Genomic DNA, 20,287 nt, shown 5'->3' with positions numbered 1-20,287 from the left:
GCCATCTTATAGTCTCTTCTCAAAACCGTTCATCTATGAGGCCACTAGATTTGTACTGAGCCTCATCTCTCTTCCAGTCTTCTTGATGGTTAAACAGAAAATATGACCGTCTAAAAATGCCCAAGATCACCTTCTGTGTGATGATTATCACATTATTTTAGTAAACATACAAGTAAAGGTTGTAAATTCTGATTTGAATCTATTTGTTCTTCTAGCAACAAATGAACTCTCTGAGACCTTCCCACATTTCATCCCAGTTCCCTTACAGGGCGCAGTCGAGCCGAACTCCGAAATAGACCACAGTCTGTATTCCCATGGTGGCTTACAACAACATGCATTCATCATAGCATACACGCATTAATGTGCACCACATTTTAGTACATACCAAACTCTAAATGACATGCACATGTCTGGTAGAAAGATGTTAATGGAGTCACTCTCAATTCAGTAGGTCTTTGAGGAGAGTTGGGACTTCAAAGCTCGAGAGATTTATCTGTAAGCAACTCTTTTAGACCTAGACTTATATTTAAAAAGGCTCACATTGCACTCTTAATAGTAGAGCCATCAGCTGTAACCTATTCTAAGAGAAAATATTCCTTCATGTGATGCCTAATCATAAAGTAGGGGAGTAAGTATTGAAGACATCATACAGATATATCTGTAACGAGGCTATTGACATAAAATGTAAACCATATGTTGGTAACAAACCAAGTAATCTGCACATCCAACGAAATCCAAACAAATAAGTCAATAAATCAAGTTATGTGTAATAGGAGTAAGTATTGAACACATAAAGAAACAGAGGGGCAAAAGTCATGGGAAGGGCTTATAGGAGCAAAAAGTAAGGCACTTACTGTAAAATCCAGCTAAATCATTCTCATTTGTCACCTGGGATCAAAGTAGCATTCCCTATAAACAATCGGCCCCCTCAAAAACACAATTTCTTAGTCAAGTTTTTCTCCTTTCAAACCTAGAGGTACGGTCCTAAACTAGTTTGGCTCAGAGTGTAGCGAGTGTTTGCTCCCTGGTTCCTGAGCCAATCATATGAAAGTTCCCAGGGTTCCCAAAACAGAGCGCACCATTTGGTATTTTATCTTGGAAAAAGAACTGCTGCCTTCAAACATGGAAGCCAGTAAGAGTAATGGACCAGAAATAGAACAAAATGCATCATATACCTATCCCGTGTAAGTAAAAGTTCAGTGGGACAATGGACCGTTGAGTAAATGGCTGGTGTCTGTGAAAGGCACTGTGTATGTGTTGTTCCGATTTTAACCACTAGGTGTCATTATTACTTATCAATGTAAGTTAACATCAGCTGCTTTAGTCCGTATTGATGGGCTGTTAAAAGGTTTCTTATAGCCAAGGTATACAAGAAGCATCTCATGAAAGGGAAAGCAATGAGCTCTCTTAAGACCGTTGCAGCTTTACTGTTGAACTGTGTACTGAGGACATTGGTTTCAGACGTATTTCTAAATTTCTGAATGTTCCATTGAAAACCACAAAAATCAGCATAACCCATTTTTCTTTTTTCAACAAATCTAGGGATGCACTCAACTGCAAAGCTTCATCAAACATTCAATGCATAAGACTCCACTCGTGAAGAAAAAAACACGTTGAAACATTTTCTTTTGTTTTATTAAACCTTTATTTAGCCAGGAAAGTCACTATTGACATTAACAGTTTTTGTTTTTTTCAATGGAGACCTGGCAAAAATGTCCAGGGATTTGGACATACCAACAGATTATTGAGGGAATATAGTCTGGTCAGATGAGACGAAAGTTTAACTCGTTTGTCATTCCAGATGTTGTGTCTGGAGGAGAAACTTCGCTGCTCATTACTTTAAAAACAGAATGATCCAACAGTGAAGTTTGGTGGGAGAAATATGGCGCGGGGCTGTTCTTCAGCATATGGTAATAGCGGGCCTTGTGTAGATTGAAAGATGGATTAATTGGAAAAAATGCACTAAAACAGTGCTGAAAATCTGAAGATGACATGGGAGTGGATCTTTCAGGAAAACGACTATCCCAAACAAAGCCTAGGAAACTTTCAGTCTGTTTCAAAGAATATATTAAGCTGCAAGAATAGCTCCTTTAATTACCAGACTTGACCCCAACTGAACCTATGGGAGTAGCTGTTGATCAGGGAGCGTAGGAGAACACCCCCACACCCAAGACCTTTACGATTTGACAGTTTTTGTGGAAGAATGGGTCAAATTAACGCCCGAGTATTTCACTAGTTTGTCCATGAAGGAGACGCCTTGAAGTTTTATGACCAAATGAGGCTTTTCAACCAAGTATTGAATATTATTTAGGTATAATCTGTACTTATTCTCTGTCATTCTACCTTTATTACACATAAGTTAATCTGTTTTAGCTGTTTTTGGTTTGTTTGCATGTAGGGAGCTGTTGTGTTCCTACTGGCAACTGATGTAAGTTTAATGTTAATAGCCTCATTAGAAATATATTTCCAGAGAAACACTGACGTGCTCAGGACTTATTTTCCCTGTTATTCGTCTAAACTACATGTCCCCTCGGTTGGACACTGTTCCACTTCCCCTCCTCTCAGACCTCCACACACCTCTGTGCTCACAACTTGCTGCAGATAAAGATCTGCCTTTTACACCCACTTCAGGGCCACTCGACCAGCTGTGCAGAGGTAAACCTGGGGTCAGGCATTGCACTTTCCTTTATAGCTCTAAACGTTCGCTTTTTTTACTGAGACATTTCTGGTTCTCCCCGAGTACCCACGTGCAACATTTAAATGCGATATTTAAAAAAAAAAAAAAAAACTGCGTGTAAAAACTTTGCTTTACACAATCATTGCCTTTTTTTCCCCCCCTCCGAGTTTCTGAGTTTTCCATTTGAGTTATACACAAAGACGTTTTTGTTCCTTCTTTCTTATATTCCTTTATATATATGTGTGTATGTAGTTACATGCAGATTTGGTCTGACACAGAAGTATGTAGAGGCAAGATTAGGGTTGGTTGACTCTGGCGTGACTCATTATGCCTTGAAGGAAAAGAGATGAAAAATCAAAATGAAGGAGCACCTGCCTGGCTTGCCTGTGCAGGACCCATCAGGTGCAGAAAGGGCTGCTGTAGAGTGTCATACCAATACCATCAGATAACCCCGCTGTCTCGTTTTCTATCCCCGGGTAGTGAAGGTTGTAACTGTGTTGCCAACCCGAGTAGAAACGAGCTGTCAGTGTGTCCTCGGCCTCTAAACAATTTATCATGTGGCTCCGGACGGCCAATGAATACACCTGTACATATCTTCATGCAAGGAGATGGAAAAGTGACGGGAAGGCTTGTGTTAACTTGCTAAAAGTTGTGGAGAAGGAAACAAGATCCAGACAGTGGTTACATTCTTTTTTTTTTAGATGGAAACTCAATGATGTTTTGCCCGGAGGTCTTGTGGTGCTTAAAAATGACGTTGTCTCACATTTAGTTTTTTTTCACTGTGAATGATCAAAAAAGGCTCATTTTGTTAAAGATTGTTTAAGCTATAGTATTAACGAGACATTTAATCTACCAACAAGTTGTCTGCACACATTTTTTTATTTTATATTTTTAAACAGATGGCATCAGAGGTTTCCGTACGCTCATCATGGTCAGGAATATATTGATTTTTAGGCTTGTAACAACTTATCTGAAACACTTTCTGACTGAGAAGATGATGCAACAAATATCATTTGTGTTCCCCAGTCCACACAAGGTCAGACTTATACACAACAAGCTCAAATGTACATACATCTTGCGTAATACATTCCCATAGCCAATTGCACCGCAGCGATACGCTCTTTGTAGCTATCAGCAACCTTCTTCCATAATTCCAGCTGGATATTGGGCAATGGACCCCTCTGAAATCTGATTGGCCCCCCCTAGGTGACCCCTCAGATGATTGACATGTCACAATGCCAGGTCACCGATATGTAACATAAATGGTTGCAATCAACCAACTAGAGGAAGAACATTACCGTACATAAAATTAAACGAGTATCGATAAAAACCTGAAGAAACAAATGCAGAAAAGATGAGATGTGGAAGAAATTGGAAAATGGTTTTATAGGATTAGAAAGGCAGGAAACAGAGGAAAGATCTGAGCATACCGGACCTAAACCCCAGTTTATGACAGGTTTGAGTTTTTCCGACCAATTTTCTGTCATTGAGGGAGAAAATGGGTCGCATGATGAGAATCTGGAAAGAGTTGGTTGTTCCAACAGGACAATAATCCCGACACACATTGAAACTACTTCTTCAATTGACAAATCAGACTAACAGGCTTTTTGAAAAGCCCTTACCTCAACGTTGCCAAAAATATGCTTAAAAGCTGAATCTGTCAGGAAACCAACAAATTTAAATGATGTCTACCAGTTCTGTCTGAAAGATTTGCGAAATATCCTACTAGAATTACTCTAGGATCTTATTGATGGCAACAAAACCGTCCAGTTAACGTGAAACCTGCCAAGAGAATTTCCTCAAAATATTATTAGGGGTGTGCGTATACATTTGAGACTAAATGTATAACTTGGACCATGTGTGGATTAGAGAAAATCCCTGATAATTATACATTTATGGGGCCAATTCTTTAAAATGTCTTGAACTTTGTTGTATATTTGTTTGTCGCTGGAAAAAATAAAACTAAATTCAATTCTAAAATGCGTTTCATGCCCATTGTTTGACTGTAAGTAAACGTCTGGCAGGCGTTAGAGGAACAGCTTTCACATTTTATTATTGCAAAAACCCTTCATTGGTAATGCGACCAGCATACACTTAACATGAAACGTCTCCGTGTCTTCACAGGCCACTTGTTCCACAAATTTGGCATCTCCGAATCGGACTGGTACCGGATCAAGCAAAGCATCGACTCAAAGTGTCGCACCGCCTGGAGACGCAAGCAGCGTGGCCAGAGTCTGGCAGTCAAGAGCTTTTCCAAGCGCACTCCACGCAGCACGGTGGCAGGTAAACTGTAGGGCTGACTTCTTGCGGTTTTATACAAAGTCAGGGGAAAATGACTGACACTTTTTGGATTTGATTATGGGAAAGTGTGAAGTTTTGAAAAGGAAAAATCTGTAGATGTACATAGGTGCAAAAATAGAATTCAATTAAGACTCTGTTTATATGGGGGGAAAAAACACGTCGTTTGTTTTGTTAGTTCCAGTCGTGCAGAATGTGTATTTATTGTATTTTTAAAGCCATTAATCATCTATTGTCAGCGTAACCTGTTTGCAGTCAACACCGCCGGCAGCGAATTGAAATACGCCTTATTTTATCTCCTATATTGAAGCGGCCGTGCAATAGGAAGACAAGCGTGGTTATAAAGCGTGCCACTGCAGCTGTTTAGAATCCATACACAAAGCGTTCTGTACTTTCCACTTCCTGCGAGTTATCACCTCTCACCTCTGACCAGAGAGAAGCAGGACTGCAGAGGAAAGCCAAATATCCTGTGAGCACACTCTACTGTAGGGGCGGATTGTCAGTCCCTGCCCTTTCAAGCCGCGCACACCCCAGAGTGTACAGCGTGCTAGTTCAGATGTGCGCATCCATCAGCATGCAAGCCGCACACAGGGACCGGTCATTCAGTCCCTCCTCAACTTACGTCTTAATGAACTGAAAATGAGTCTTTTCATTTGCGTGAAACAAGCTGTTAAGCTTTTCTAAAGCCCCTGAGATCCCATCCCTCATCATTTAAATAAAGCCCTGAGAAATATTTTTATAATTCGCCACGCATCTGTGATAATGAAAGATTAAAAGAAGTGTTAATCTTTAGATAGTCTGTATTATGCGTGACGTTTATGGAAATTAGGACAAATTACTATGTTACAGAGAAGCTGTCTGGTTTCACTTAGAAGCAATCATAGGGATTTTTTTTCTCCTCTAGATAGGTTTTCATTACATATATATTATTTTCTATTTTGGAATCGCCAACAGGCTTTTTTGGCCTATACCGTGGGAATTACAAGAATATTCACATTTATCCGTAAAAGTACGTGTCCCTGATCTGAACTCAAAAAAATGTGCCGGAGTTTATGCTGGCGGTTGATGTTTCTAGATCAAAAATGTTGAACGCTTTTAGTTTTTCTGGATTAAAATAGTTGGATGAAAATTCAGAAGTTCATCGTTTGACTTCTTGATCGCTGATGAGAGCCGATCGGTAGAAAATGACCAATTGATCGGTTGGTCTCTACATATAACTGGTGGCTTAGCCTGAGCCGTGAATCCTGTTGCTGGACCATAAATGTGCTTTAATCTTGGAATTAAAATCAGTGATTTTTTTAAAAATATTGTTTAAAATACAAAAAGGCACATACGTCTTACATCTGATTTAGATATAATTGTCCTGGGTTATTGCACTTTCTTACCCGCAGACCTCTGAAGTTCAGCCCTAATTCATCCTTTTGTCCTCTTTCTGCAGAGGAAGGCATCTCGGATGAAGCTGCTCAGATGGAGGCCGCCACCCAGCAGACCCTGCATTACACGCTGGCCAATCAGCAGGTCCAGTTCCATCGCATCGGTGAAGATGGGCAGGTTCAGGTGGTGCGTACCTGTCATTTCATCTCTCTCATTCTCTCTAAACCGATTTCTTCATTTCAAGACAAAGGTTCTTGTTTTTGCTGTAAATATTAGCTCCTAAACTTTGGCTCGCATCCTGTTTTTTTTTTTTTTTTTTTTTCTTTACTTCATGTCGTCCCCCACATCCTGGGTTTTTTGTTTCGTTTAAGGGTCCCACAAAGCCTGACTCATAGTATTCTGGGACAGTTCATACCACCCACTACACTGACGCTGGGGAAATGTTGACCAACCTATAAATTAATGAAAGACTAACGGATGCCGAGTGATGGAATGGCCATTAGCAGATGCTGTGGTCAAAGGTCACATTCAGGCCCACAGCAGCATATGGGTGGGCTGTTCGAGAACAAGTGACCAAATGCAATTTATAGGGTCCCGAAATCCTCTAAAGCATTCAGCGTAAAACAGCTCTTGAGCTGGAATTGTTATGAGAAATCTTGCTGAGAGCACTGTACATAGATCGTGCACTGCAAAAACGGAACTAAAAATAAGTAAACTTTTCTTAAAATTAGTGTATCTGTCCTTGATTTGAGCAGGTAAATAAGATGATCTGCCAATAGAATAAGATTTGTGCACTTAAAACAGGAACAATTCATCTCCATCATCTTATTTCAAGTGCAGGATGTCTTATTATCTTAATTTAGTGGTCAAAATACTCATTCCATTGGCAAATGATCATATTTACCTGCTCAGATCAAGGACAAAAACACTATGTTTAAGAACATTTAGCTTATTTTTAGATCCGTTTTTGCAGTGTGTTGCTCATTTCGTCAAGCGGCAAAGAAAGAATCAGAAGACACCTGAAAATGTCAACTTACCGAGAAAGGTCACAGTCCAGAAACTAGAAAGAAAGATGGCGGTTAAAATTAAATACAAATATAATATGTCTGTCTGGTAAGATGGTTGCAGGTCGAAAGGAAGCAGATGTGGCTGTTTTAGCCCGATGCTGGATTTTGGAGCATAATGCTTGACCATGAGGTCAGAAACAGACGGTCCTTTAGTTTTTTCCTGCAAGAGAATTCATGGCTCCATAACTTCTGTCAAGTCGTGGTGATAAAGCATCCATACTGCCGCCGCCATCTTTGATCGTCCGCGCGATGATCTGTTTCTGAAATGCCTTGTCTCTTTTACAACAAATTTGTATTACCTATTTTATTTGTATTACAAATACCTATTTTAGGTATTTTGACACCTAAAATAAGGTAATTAGACATCCTGCACTTGAAATAAGATGACGAAGATGAATTGTTCCTATTTTAGGTGCAAAAATCTTATTCCATTGGCAAATCATCTTATTTACCTGCTCAAATCAAGGACAAATACACTAATTTTAAGAACATTTTACTTATTTCTAGTTCCGTTTTTGCAGTGTGCACTTTTTCTCCTTTCAGTCCACAGAACATTTGCCCCAAAGTCTTGGAAATCAAGATATTTTTTTGGCAAATGTGAGACATGTATTTGTGCTCATCTTAATCAGCAGTGGTTTTGGCCGTGAAAATCTCCCCTATGGCCTTACTTCTCAGTCTCTCTCTTTATTGTTAAACTTATAAACACTGACCTTAACTGAGCCAAGTGAATTCTGCAGAGCTTTAGATGATCTTGGTTCTTTTCTGACCTCCCGGATGACTAATTGATCCGTTCTTGGAGTAATTTTGTTAGGCCAGCCACTGCTGGGAATGTTTACCACAGTTTTCACCGTCATGGATAATAACTGCTCTCACTGCGGTTCACTGGAGCCCTAAAGCCTTAGAAATGTTCTTGTGACTTTGTTCTTGAATTTCTTTATATTTCTTTATATATATTTGCTCTTTTAAAAAAAAAGAAAACTTTTAGTCTGCATATCAGGATAATTCAATTTAAGTGAATTTCCAGTATAGATCTTTTAAAAATGCCCTCATAATTTCTTTAATCTCTGAATTTTAAGTTGTTGTCTTGCCAGCCACGTCACTCCTCCTGGTGATGCTCATCTACTAGAATATTGCTTTTTGATGAATAGAACTGAGGAAGGAGAAAATCCAACATCCTAATTTTCTCTAAGCATGTATCCAGGAGTTAATGGGTCGGTTAAAGGATAAGCTGGTAATGTCAGTTCATAACCAGTCTCTGTAACCACACTTTGTAACATGATCACGTACACATAACCATTTCTGATCGTCTCTTCTTCACGTGTGCCAGATTCCACAGGGACAGCTGCACATCGCCCAGGTGCCACAAGGCGAGGAGGTGCAGATCACACAGGACAGCGAGGCAAGTTTCTATCAGTGCATGTTTGACAGAAGTTGAGAAAACATCTAACCAATTTTCCAAAGTTGTTCCTTCTGCTCAATAGCATTCATAAGCACTTCATCGCTCAGTTTCTTTCCTAGGACAACTTGTCTGATGCACCTCATCAATGCATGATAGGCTGCTGAGATATAGTGTACAGTTGAAGAAATCTACATTTCTCTTTTTTTTTTTTTTTTTGGAATGATAGTTTTGGACAAATTATTACCCAATGATGTAGAGTTTTAGATGATATTTGTAACTTTACACTTAAATAATATTTAACTCTACCATTTTAACGTTCAAGCAATGAGACAAGCTTTATATATATATATATATATATATATATATATATATATATATATATATATATATATATATATATATATATATATATATATATATATATATATATATATTTTTTTTACAAAAGCACATTTTATGCTGTTTTTGTTTTAGAGTAAAACAGAAATCAGTGGGGACAACTTTTCTTCTTATTATTGATTATAGTGATTATACATGACCGCCTCTGCTCAATGTCTTCATATGCTGGATAGCGTGTATCATGGGGCTTTGCGGTTTATTAAAAACTATGGAGGCCTAACTCATCACTGTCTCCTGTACACTGAGGTAAAATGGCCATCTCTACGTGTTCGTCAGCTTGGCCATTGGTATGTTTTGATTTTCAAGGCAATTCTTAAGTTGACAGCGCATTATCTTTCATCTTTGTTGCCTTTGAAGTAAAAGGACCTCTGGTCTTAAGCCTTTTTAAATATTAATGTTCCTCATGTCAGAATAGAAAGGGGGAAGGAAGCGTTTAGCTTTTCAGCTCCAACGTCATGGAATGGTTTGCAATTAGAGCTTAAACTTAGAACGCTAGTATCTCTGAATGTATTTAAGACCATGATGGATCCCATTATGATTAAGTTGCAGAAGTGCAATTGTTTTACTTGAGTCATTTGCATATGTTTTATCGTAAGTTTATTTATTTGTTTATTGTGACTATGTGTTGTAATTGACTCTCTGTATGCTGCCAGTCTTGGCCAGATCTCCCTTGTAAAAGAGGTCTTTTGATGTCAATGGGACAAACCTAAAGATAATAATAATTATTATTATTATTATTATTATTATTAGTAGTAGTAGTAGTAGTAGTAGTAGTATTTAATAATAATAATAATAATAATAATAATAATAATAATAGATGATAAATATGCCTTGTTGGAGATATTTGTAACAAGGCATACTGAAACTAACAAAATATTATTTCCAAGCTATAATCGATTTTTATTAATGCTTTACTACAATAATGTTGAATATTTATACTAATAATCCATGAGCTTGAAATTTTATATCGTTTAATTTTCAAGCCTTTTGAAATTTACTCATGTTGTTGCATGTACACAGAATTCAAATAAACAGTACAGCCAACAAAGTAACTTTAGATGTGCTTGAATTACAGCATCTTGCACAAACATTCGGCATCTTGGTGCAAACCACAAACTTCATTGTATTTTATACAGATTTTAAAGTGAAATAATAACAAAACATAGAGCGTAATCGGTAATATTTAAAGAGAAATATCTAAAAAATGTCTTTCAGCCCCACTGGGTCAGTACTTTGAAGAATCACCGCGACTAGCCGACCCGACAAGGTTTTGCTTGTTTTTGTCTTACAAAATGACTCAAACCCAAATGTTTTTGGTAGACTTGAAGTTGTGCCTCCCTCTTTCCATTTCTAAATGATGGATTGATCCGAGCTGCGTTAAGATGTTCAATGCTTGGAAAATTGTTTCATGAGCTAACGCTGGTTTAAACCGCTCACCAACGTTTATGCTTTGCTCATTTTTCATGATGCTCGGTTTCTTTTTTTCTTTTTTTCTTTTTTACTGATTCATTCAGAGCACAGCAGGATTTGTTACACACAGGACTTCTGAAGGTGATTGGATGCACTTCATTTTACTGTGGGGAATTAGAAAAAGGGGGATTAATACTTTTTTCATGTTAACCTTTAAGATTTCTCATTGTTAAACAAGAATTAAAGCCATTCTCTTTCCACTTTTGAACTATGCACCAGCTACCGTTGGTCTGTCGCATACAAATCCAATAAAATCATTGGATTTTAAAAGGTTGAAGAAGTTCAAGGGGTTTGAAAACTTTTTTGCAAGACAACGTGTAGCCAAAAATTGTTACCTTGAGGACCACCTTTTTGATTTTCACAGTATTTAGCAGCTCCCCTCCCCACCCATCAGACATCGCAGCATGCACACACAGCCTGCCAGTTAAAATCATATTTTACCCCCAAACCACACGAGCTGCCGGAGAAAAAAATCCCTGCATCAGCAGCGCTCTTAATGATTTTTACAAGGCTGCGGGAGAAAGATTCATTTCATGGCGCCACTCTATATACACACTCGTACATGTAATCAAATACTCAACATGATACATGTCGTACATGGGTGACAGCTTGACATTCGTGCAAAAGCAATTGACACTTCAACCAAGTGTTTTTCTCATTTCCTGTGCAGTAATGGTGCTAAAGGACCTTCTGTGAGAAATGCAAAACTGAGCGAGGGAGACACAATAAATTGGAGGCAGAAAACCTCTAAAGCTTTTCCTGCTCTTTGTGGCTCAGCCCAGATCCCCCCCCCCCCCCCCCCCCCCACACACCCCTCCGTCCTTCCTATTTCAAGATATTATTTGTTTTTTTTCGCAGTTCAAAGCTTAGCAACAAAATCCCAGTTCTGCCAGCTGCCACTCACAGACTATGTTTTCATTAGGAACGGGGCCCTTTCATCAAAGACATTGGTTTGAGCGGGCTTGAAAAGGAAATGAACTGCCTCGCAGAGCGTACGACTCTCTGGTCATATGGGAGCTCAGAGTTGCATGTGTACATGAACACAATTAGCAAAAAAAGGAAGAGGGAAAAAAAAAGAAAAAAGAAACCCAGCTGAGACTTGGAGGCTTTCCTTTCATATGTTCTTGTTAACGTGACTGTGGCCGTTCAGAGGTTTTTTTTACAATGGTTACAGTGTCATAAGCAGATTATTTTTGTTTACAGAAGCCTTGATGTAGCCAGAAATAATACAGCCGCTGACATCAATACAAGGGCATGTCATTCGCTTCTCATTATGAACGGTGTAAACACTGCCAGCTTCTCGGTGCGCCGAAACCAAGCTTTTTGATCGCGCAGGAGTTTGCAGAAACAAACTGGCTTGACACTTTTCCAAGCTATCGACGATTGCGTTTCACATTTTGGTAATAAGGGCTCACAGACTTGGGGCCTTTGTAATGGTTGGGATCACTTTTTTTTGACGCTGTATTTGTTTTATTTTAGGGAAACCTCCAGATTCATCAGGTGCATGTCGGTCAGGACGGACAGGTAAGAGTAAACACGAGTCTTGAAAGACTCATTGTTTCATCTTTCTTCTTTGTTTTGCTTCCGAAATCTTTACATCCACCATTTACTCGGCCAATAATATTAAAGCTGCAATATGGAAAACTTCAAATAAATCAAGATGAGGAACATGCTAGAGAAGTTGCCTTTCTCTGGTTATTCCAAAGAAGTTTCCTCTTCTTCTTATCATAAACCTTTCTCTGGTTAGATGCACACAAAACAATACCTTCAGACTTTTAGTTTGCAATTATGACCCGTAGGTATGTTGTCAATATGAAAAGATCACAGCTAGAGAACTGCAGCAAAGACGGGTATGTTTTGTCTCATCCAATCCTCATAAAACGGAGTGATACCAAAAAAGGTTAGTTTGCAAAGCTGAATAGAAGCATCAACTACATTTCTATCCTTTGGTCAGATGAGACTAAGGCTAAACTTTTTATCAGCAAACACTGCTGCTGTATTGAAGGCAAAACAAAGGTTAAATATGTGGAAAAGCAATTCAAAACTACTGCTAAGTAGGAACCTTAGGGCACACAGGGTTCTTCATTTTTTATTTCGGATAAAAATCCTGAGGTGTCTTCCAGAAGACTACAAATGCTTCGTCATTGGATCAGCTGGTATTTGATCCGAATCACATTTGGCCAAATTATTTCAGAAATGGGTCATCACACAATAAAAAGCCCCCTTTCCATGGCCGTCTCAGTCCCCAAGACATAAAACCCCTTAAAAAAGATCTCTGTAAATGTAGGGGAGTGGTGGCCTAGTGGTTACAGTACAGAGCTTTGGTCCCAGAGGTTCCGAGTTCAACTCCCACAAGCTGCCATTCTGGGTCCCTGAGCAAGACCCTTAACCCCAATTGCTCCCCAGGCGCCGCACAGTGGCAGCCCACTGCTCCCCAAGGGGATGGGCTAAGGTGCAGAAGTGAATTTCTCCATTGTGAGATCAATAAAGTTCAATTATTATTATTATTATTATTATTATTATTATTATTATTATTATTATTATTATTATTATTATGTATAAGTAAGTTTAAGTCCTGTCCTTTGGGAAAGTCCTGTCCGTTGGGAAAAGGGAGTCGTACAAAATATCTGCCACTAGTGATTTTTGTCTTGTCTTCCTAAAAGTGCAAAGTTTTTTTTCCAACTGTGTAAGTGCACTCAAAATAAAACATGGATTTTAAAATGTTTTTCAGCCTGACTTTAGCTACTTTAGTGAACCATAAATTCATCTTACAGCCTTTTACACAACTTAAAGGTATAGTGGACGATTTTTCCAGAAATGTAGGCAAGAAATTCACTTTTTGAATAACTGCGCAGGACCGTCCTACCTGGGGCCTGTTTCAGAAAGGAGGTTAAGTGAAAACTCTGAGTATGTTAACCCTGAAATGAGGGAAACTCTGGGTTTTCTGTTTCAGAAAGGGAGGTAAGTTAAACCTGAGAAAGCAGAGTAAGTCAAGCCCGTTTCTGAAAGAGAGGTAACTTATACTCAGAGTCAGTTACCATGGCAATTTACTCTGTGAACCTAACCTGGTCAGGAGCAGGTTTTCTTCAGAAAACCCAGAGTTTATTTTGGTCTCCTCTCCTTTTTTAAAGAGGAAGTGGTGTTTAAACACCTCATTGATTCTTTGGGGACATATTCATTGCGCACATTTCAGTCATGCAGAGCGCATCAAAGGGAATGAAATGGCATGTCCTTTTATGGATGATCCTGTTGACGAAGAAGCTGTATTACTTCGTAGGGAGTTACATTTACGTCGGGAAAGGATTTTAAGGCCCAGAGTGGATTTTTTGTAATATCTCTATCCTATCACAGCAATTTATATGGTGTTCTTCATTTGCTAAAAAAAAAAAAAAAAAAAAAGAAAGATTTTAAAATAGTTTTAATACTTCCTAGAATTCACCTGTGACCATACACTCACCTCTAGCTTTAGCTTCAAAATGTCGATTTCCAGATCTGCATTTTGGATCTGGCAGTCCAAGTATACAAGTTCTTTGCTGTTTTTTTCTATCTTTTTAATAAGAAGAAGTCTATATAATTCCTTAACTGGCAACTGAAAATACATTAGATTATAGTTACATCATGAATGCAGTCTAAAATTCAGAATGAAACTGTGGCATTTACTGTAAATCACTGAACTGTGTCCATCTGTGCACCAGAAGTTGATGGACCTTCCTCCTGCCGTTCTTCCACACTCTGGGGGGTAGAGATAAGAATGACCATTTATAGATATAAACTTGGATTCTATAGGCTACTCCACATATAAATGTGAATGTGTAGATTGTTTGATGTGTAGACATATAATATTAAAATTACCTCTGTAGGCCTGTCTGTGGCAGCAGAATCGGTTTCTTCATCCCCATCATCCTGTGAAGATGAGCATTTCATAGAGTACACTTTATAATACTATTTGTCATAATTGATGGTGTATGGAGTAGGCTACTGACAACTGTATGGGGTACTGTTGGGACAGGAGGCTCCAAGAGGCAGATATTACCATCCGAATCTGTTGGGACCAACAAAAAACCCAACCCAAAGTAATATAAATGGAAATATCACATTCAGTCTATATAAAAAAACTAACACTGTAGGTAGACCTCTTACATTTTATGAAGGCACTTAAATCTTCTGGAGTGACTGGCTCTGATGAAGTCCCTCCAGGAATTCCCTCAGCCATTGGCCTTCCAGCATTTAGGCTCAGGGCCATCTCTTCTGCATTTGTCAGGGGTGGTGGTGCAGGTCCTCCCCCTGTTTTACGAGCCTCTGCCTTCTTTCTGTTGGCTGAGTAGAAGTCAAATGAGAATGAACATTTAGACCTATGTCAAAAATGCTACACTGAATGCCATTTAGTCATTTAATATGTCAAATGTTTGTACAGCCAGGTAGCTACTCCTGTGATGTGCTCAAGGCTTACCTGCTTGAAATATGTTTTTATATTTCATTTTCAGCTGCTGCCATGTTCTTTTGATGTCTGCAGGATTGCACATATCCATGAAAATTAAATAAGGTTTAATAAAATACTGTTCTTCTAGTTTCACCTCTGATATTATAACAGTTGGGTAAGTTACTCTAAAATAGTTCTTAATAACTAACTACAAATTTTATCTTCAACAAGTCTAATTAGATTAATGTAATAATTACTGTCTCTAGAAAGTATTGGTCTACTTACCAATTTGTTTTACTTACTTATTAATTACTTTCTAAATCCCAAATTAACCTCAACTACTTGAACAATACAAGGAGAGACAAGAAACTGCACTTCTAATGCTTTCAAATAAACAATATTCAATTGCATGAATTAATCTTAAATTGACCAAAGTGTGTAACTAGAGGGAGTAAGTTAAATTAAAAATATACCTTTTAAAATTTTATATTAAATCCACTATTGTTTTATAGTCTTTAATTTAATTGCAGTATTTAGATGACTTAGTAATTTAATTCATTACACCCAACACTGTATAAAAGTAATTAACCAGTTCTGCTGGTGAGAAATATGCACACCTTTTTTTGTCTGACGCTGTTGCCATGGTGACTCGTAATATCTGTGCTCCATTGATAATGGCTTTTTATAGTAGTGGTGCACGCGCTTAACTCAGAGTCAGGCAACTCAGAGTTGATTGAACTAACTAATTTCAGCTGTTCTGAAACACAAAACTCAGAGTTTCCCATCTCAGGCTAAGTCAACTTAGAGTTCAAGTTTTAACTCAGAGTTGGTTGAACCTCCTTATTGAAACAGGCCCCTGCTCTTCCGCTCGTCTTGGGGATGGCGTGAAAGAATCTCTCGAATCCACTCTGGTCTTATTTCTTTCTTCCAGGGCCTTCCCCTTCTTCTCATAAACATGTAAGACAGCTTGTTTCTCGCGACTCTCAGCCGTTTTCAAAGTCTACGGTGAGAGCAGCGGAGCTACATTGAACGGCTAACGCTGAAGCTAACCGGATACAGAAACGGCAGAAGCGCGCATGCGCAGCAAGAGGAAAGTAGCAAGAAACGTGCACGCACATTGGCGTTAGCTGAGCACTTCACAATGATTAGATTAGATGCGATGACCCACCCTCCCCTCCATAAATCTAACCAGCTTGTCATTTATTCCCCTCAACTCGTCACTACGCAATATTAATAATTCACCAGTTAGATTCAAATCACCTACAGCCTTTGCAGCATGTTTGTACGCCCCCCCGCCTCAGTCATCTGTTTAGTTTCCTTCATTCATATTTATGCATGTGAGCACAGTTTCCCCGTTCCCTCTTCTATGATCCAAGTTTGTGTCGTTCAGAGCCGACTCGCACAACCATCGCCGGTCACATATGGATGCGTGAAGACAGCTTTAATTTGTCTGGAGAAGGGCTTTAGGGGAGGAAGTCCTTTCTCACGCTGGCCGTCTGCTCGCCGGGCTGTTTTGGGTTATTTTGCCACAACAGGTGTTTTATGTAACAGCTGAGTAGTAAATTTTTTTTTTCCTTAAATTATGCTTCATATAAGACTTGTGGTACTCATTATTACAAACGCACTGAGAAACTTACGCGTGAGCCCTCTTCAGACACTGTGTGTTCTTCATAAAGGCATCGTAGTAGCATGACCTCTTTTAACAAACAGGATATCTGTAACGCTAGATTAAGTTGATGATCACTTCCCCATAAAATGTAGAAACTATCTGCATGAGAGGAGCTGGAACCCCACCAAACGCCATTACTAAAAAAAAAAAAAAAAAAAAAAGGTCCTCGCTTTATTGGCCTTTTAAGATCTCTATCATTATGTTTCCTTATAGGTTCAAGATGCCATAAGCTCTGCTCACATTTGTGATGTGTGAATGCATCTGCTTTATATGAGGGATTTTGTTGTTGTTTGTATTCTTTACTGGCTGTTAAGCTCCGTGTATGTTTTCAATTGATTGAGGTAGTCACCGCACATCCTGCAGCTCCCCCTCGCTCACACGCTCAATCACACATGCGTGCCGATGTCCTCGAATGACCCGCTCGCTGAGACTGATGGCAGCATTCCTCTGCTCTCCTCTCTCTCTCTTTCCCTCTCTCTCTCTCTCGCTCTCTCTCTTGCTAGGATCTCCACCAAGTTTTGAAGTCGAGTTAGGCTTAGATTTAGCGTCCCGACGCACAACTCCAAACACTCGTGTGTTCACGATCGACCCATTAAAAGCCCTCCGTCATATCTGTCAGGTTTAGCCGCTCCATGTGTCATGTGATGCGACGCCGTGGCAACGCGCATCTACAAGTTAACGCATTTTATATGTAAATTGGCCAAAGCGTGCAGGCTTTAGCTCTCTCTAAGGGTGTGAGAACCAAAACCCCGCACAAACGCCAAACTCCCAAGGCAGTGTCTGAGAGCTTCATCCAATAAAATGCTCATTTTTTATTTTTTTCCCCCCCCGTGCTTTGTGTTTGTTTTGGCTATGCACTCATACGACTCTGCAAACTCAACCAGAAAGTCCCATTCTTTCAGCAATTGAGCACAACAATGGCAGCCTCTCTGCTCTCGTCTTCTCATGGACCAGAGGGCAGGCAGATCTAAGGGCAGCCCCCTAAATCTGATTAAACCCAGAAAAGATCTCCATGACATCCACAGGAAACGGGGCCTAAGCAAGCACGATAGCGGCTTTAGAGTTTATTCAAGTAGATAAGACACTGACCAGATCTTTTGTGAGCTGCACGATAGTAAAATATTTTGTTCCTATCAGTAATAGCTGCGGTGTGTTTTGGAACAAAGCTCATCAAAACCTTTCATGAAGCAAAAAAATAATCAGACGTGATTCTGATCTATCCCTCCGTGGATGTCTTAATTTGTGTGTTTACATTTTGGCATGATGTCACTGTTTTTGTAATACGGCTGAATAGCGCTGAGGCTTTGTTGGCGTAGCTTCGCCTACGCAGTTCATTACTCCTCGAATCTTGTTCTCTTGTTTTTCCTCCTCTGGGGCTGTTTCCGCCACGTTTATTAAACTGTTCCTGTGGTGTAGCTGCGGTTACACCTGTCTTTTAAAGCCCGCCTGCTACCTCTTAACTACTCCAGGTTACATTAACTAGCAAATGGTTTCACTCTCTGGTCAGATCTTGACAGCTTTCAGATTTGTTGGCTAGAAGAAAAAAAAAATGTTGTCATAGTTGGAGGCATGGAGTTTTAACAGCTTGCCACAGATGGTTTTGAACAATAGGCTCCTTCAGGGGTCTTGTGAGTTGCACATATAATCCTCCAGTTATCTCCTTCTTGTTTTTGTTTTTTTTAATCTTCCTGCAGTGTTTATCCCACTGACATTAAGTATTAAAATACACATTGGCAAGCATTCATCTGTCAGCGCAGAATATTTCATGCAGATGTTAGGTGACTTGTATTTGGCCACGGTCTCAAAACTAAAGCATCTTTCCCCTAATGTCAGATTAAGGTGTTGTGTTATAACAGCAAAAATGGCCCCAAACCCGGCTTTAGAAGCTTGGAAGCGTCAGTATGGTGAGAGCAATTTAATAATTATTTCTGTCAGTTTAATCCCTTTCTCCCCACTGATGGGTGGGTGCAGGTAATTGCTTGTTTAAATGCTTATGTCGTTGCCGAATCAGTCGCATTGTCTTTATTTTGTTTGTTTTGCCAATAGAGCATGTGAGTTTGCCTGAAAACTGTTGCTCTGTTGCTGTACTGTCAACAGATACTAGCAGCTACTTTGAATCTACATTGACCTTTTAGGTTTATTTAGCAAAAATAACCAATGTGGTGGAAACTATTTATATGCCGTTTTTGTTTAGGCTCTGGTTATTAAAATTGTGGTCTGCTATTCTTTAAAATTTGTCCGTTTCAAACTGTTCAGGCTCTGGTATGATTCTGGCAGGCTATTTGACCACTTTTATTAACCAAAATAGCATAGTTTACTGAAATATTTAAATTGTTTACTTGGCTTTTCAACGTAGACCACAAACGTTTTAATCAGGTTCAGGTTACGATCGTTCCAGAAGCTTTATCCCTTCTTTATTGTTCCATCTACTTTTTACAATGCACTGTCAGCTATATAGACCCCCGGCATGATACTATTTCCCTATACTTCAAAGATTGAAAGTGTACTTTGTCATTATGGCCAAAAGGCTCAATCTTTGTGTCATCTGACTGGCTTGTTCCTCAACAGCCTGACCAACTTCCTATTAAATGAGGTTGACAGCTTGGGTCAAACAGTTGAACCCTTGACTGAGTCAAGAAATGATCCTAAACACTCACCAGAACTGTTTTTTTATGGCTAAGGCAGGCAATCATTACGATTCAAATATGGCCTAATCTCAGTACCTTTTGTGTAGGACCTAAGTCCATGCCAAAAATAAATAAATAAAAATGCCAAATTAATATAAGCTCTACTATTTCTTATAATAAGAGCATCCATTTAGAACTATGCTTGGAGCTTATTAATGATTGCAATGCATGCTTGCATGTAGTTGAGGTGCAGCTCTAAGGAACATTTACCTCAATAATTGATTATATCTGAGATAGTATATTTTCAACTGCTGGTGGTTTTGAGAAAATTGGCAATAAATTCATTCTTACACGCTTCATTCTTGTTTTTAAAAATCATAGTTGTGTGTTATGTTGTTACTAGACAAAAAATGATTTATGTATTTATGTCTTTCATTATTTTAAAGACCTGTCTGCCTAGTAAAGGCTGCATTTCTACGGGTTTTTTTTTATTTGCATTGCTGATTAATCATAAAGCTGGTACATTGGCTAGTAAACACAAAAATGAAGCCTTCATTGCCCCTCTTTTTTTCATTTATCACAGTGTGAAAGTAAATCTTTCTTGTAATGCGCACACTGTATTTACCTTCCACAGGGTTTTGCAAAAATGATAATCCGAAGCATATTTTCCCTGTTAAGGTAAGTGAATAAATTTGAGGGGCTCACAAGAGAGAAAAAAGGCCCAGCGTCGTGCAAAGACTAACATTTATTTTGTTTCAAATAAGCGACGCTGTGCTAGAACGCTTTAAGGGCTGTGTGCTGGCCTTTGTATGAACCACTTGTCCATCTGTCTGACTGGCTGCACTAAATAAGCAGAGAAACATGTGAAAGGCATTGCACTGTTCACT

General features: G+C 39.0%; 1 protein-coding gene across 2 annotated transcripts in view; it reads left to right on the top strand.

Annotated features, from left to right (window-relative positions):
- The window catches only part of LOC105935587 (BTG3 associated nuclear protein), a 47,135-nt gene that overhangs the window by 8,416 nt on the left and 18,432 nt on the right, over window positions 1-20,287 (top strand). For both annotated transcript variants that reach the window (XM_012876086.3, XM_021323357.2), the window contains exons 8-11: window positions 4,802-4,960; window positions 6,414-6,535; window positions 8,744-8,815; window positions 12,164-12,208. In XM_012876086.3, the coding sequence (XP_012731540.1) occupies window positions 4,802-4,960; window positions 6,414-6,535; window positions 8,744-8,815; window positions 12,164-12,208 (398 nt within the window). The remainder of the gene's footprint in view (window positions 1-4,801; window positions 4,961-6,413; window positions 6,536-8,743; window positions 8,816-12,163; window positions 12,209-20,287) is intronic.

This window comes from Fundulus heteroclitus, chromosome 2 (genome assembly GCF_011125445.2).
Source record: "Fundulus heteroclitus isolate FHET01 chromosome 2, MU-UCD_Fhet_4.1, whole genome shotgun sequence".
In the NCBI taxonomy this organism is placed as follows: Eukaryota; Metazoa; Chordata; class Actinopteri; order Cyprinodontiformes; family Fundulidae; genus Fundulus; species Fundulus heteroclitus.
The sequence above is the reverse complement of the archived record's forward strand: the minus strand, read 5'-3'. Positions and strand labels throughout refer to the sequence as shown.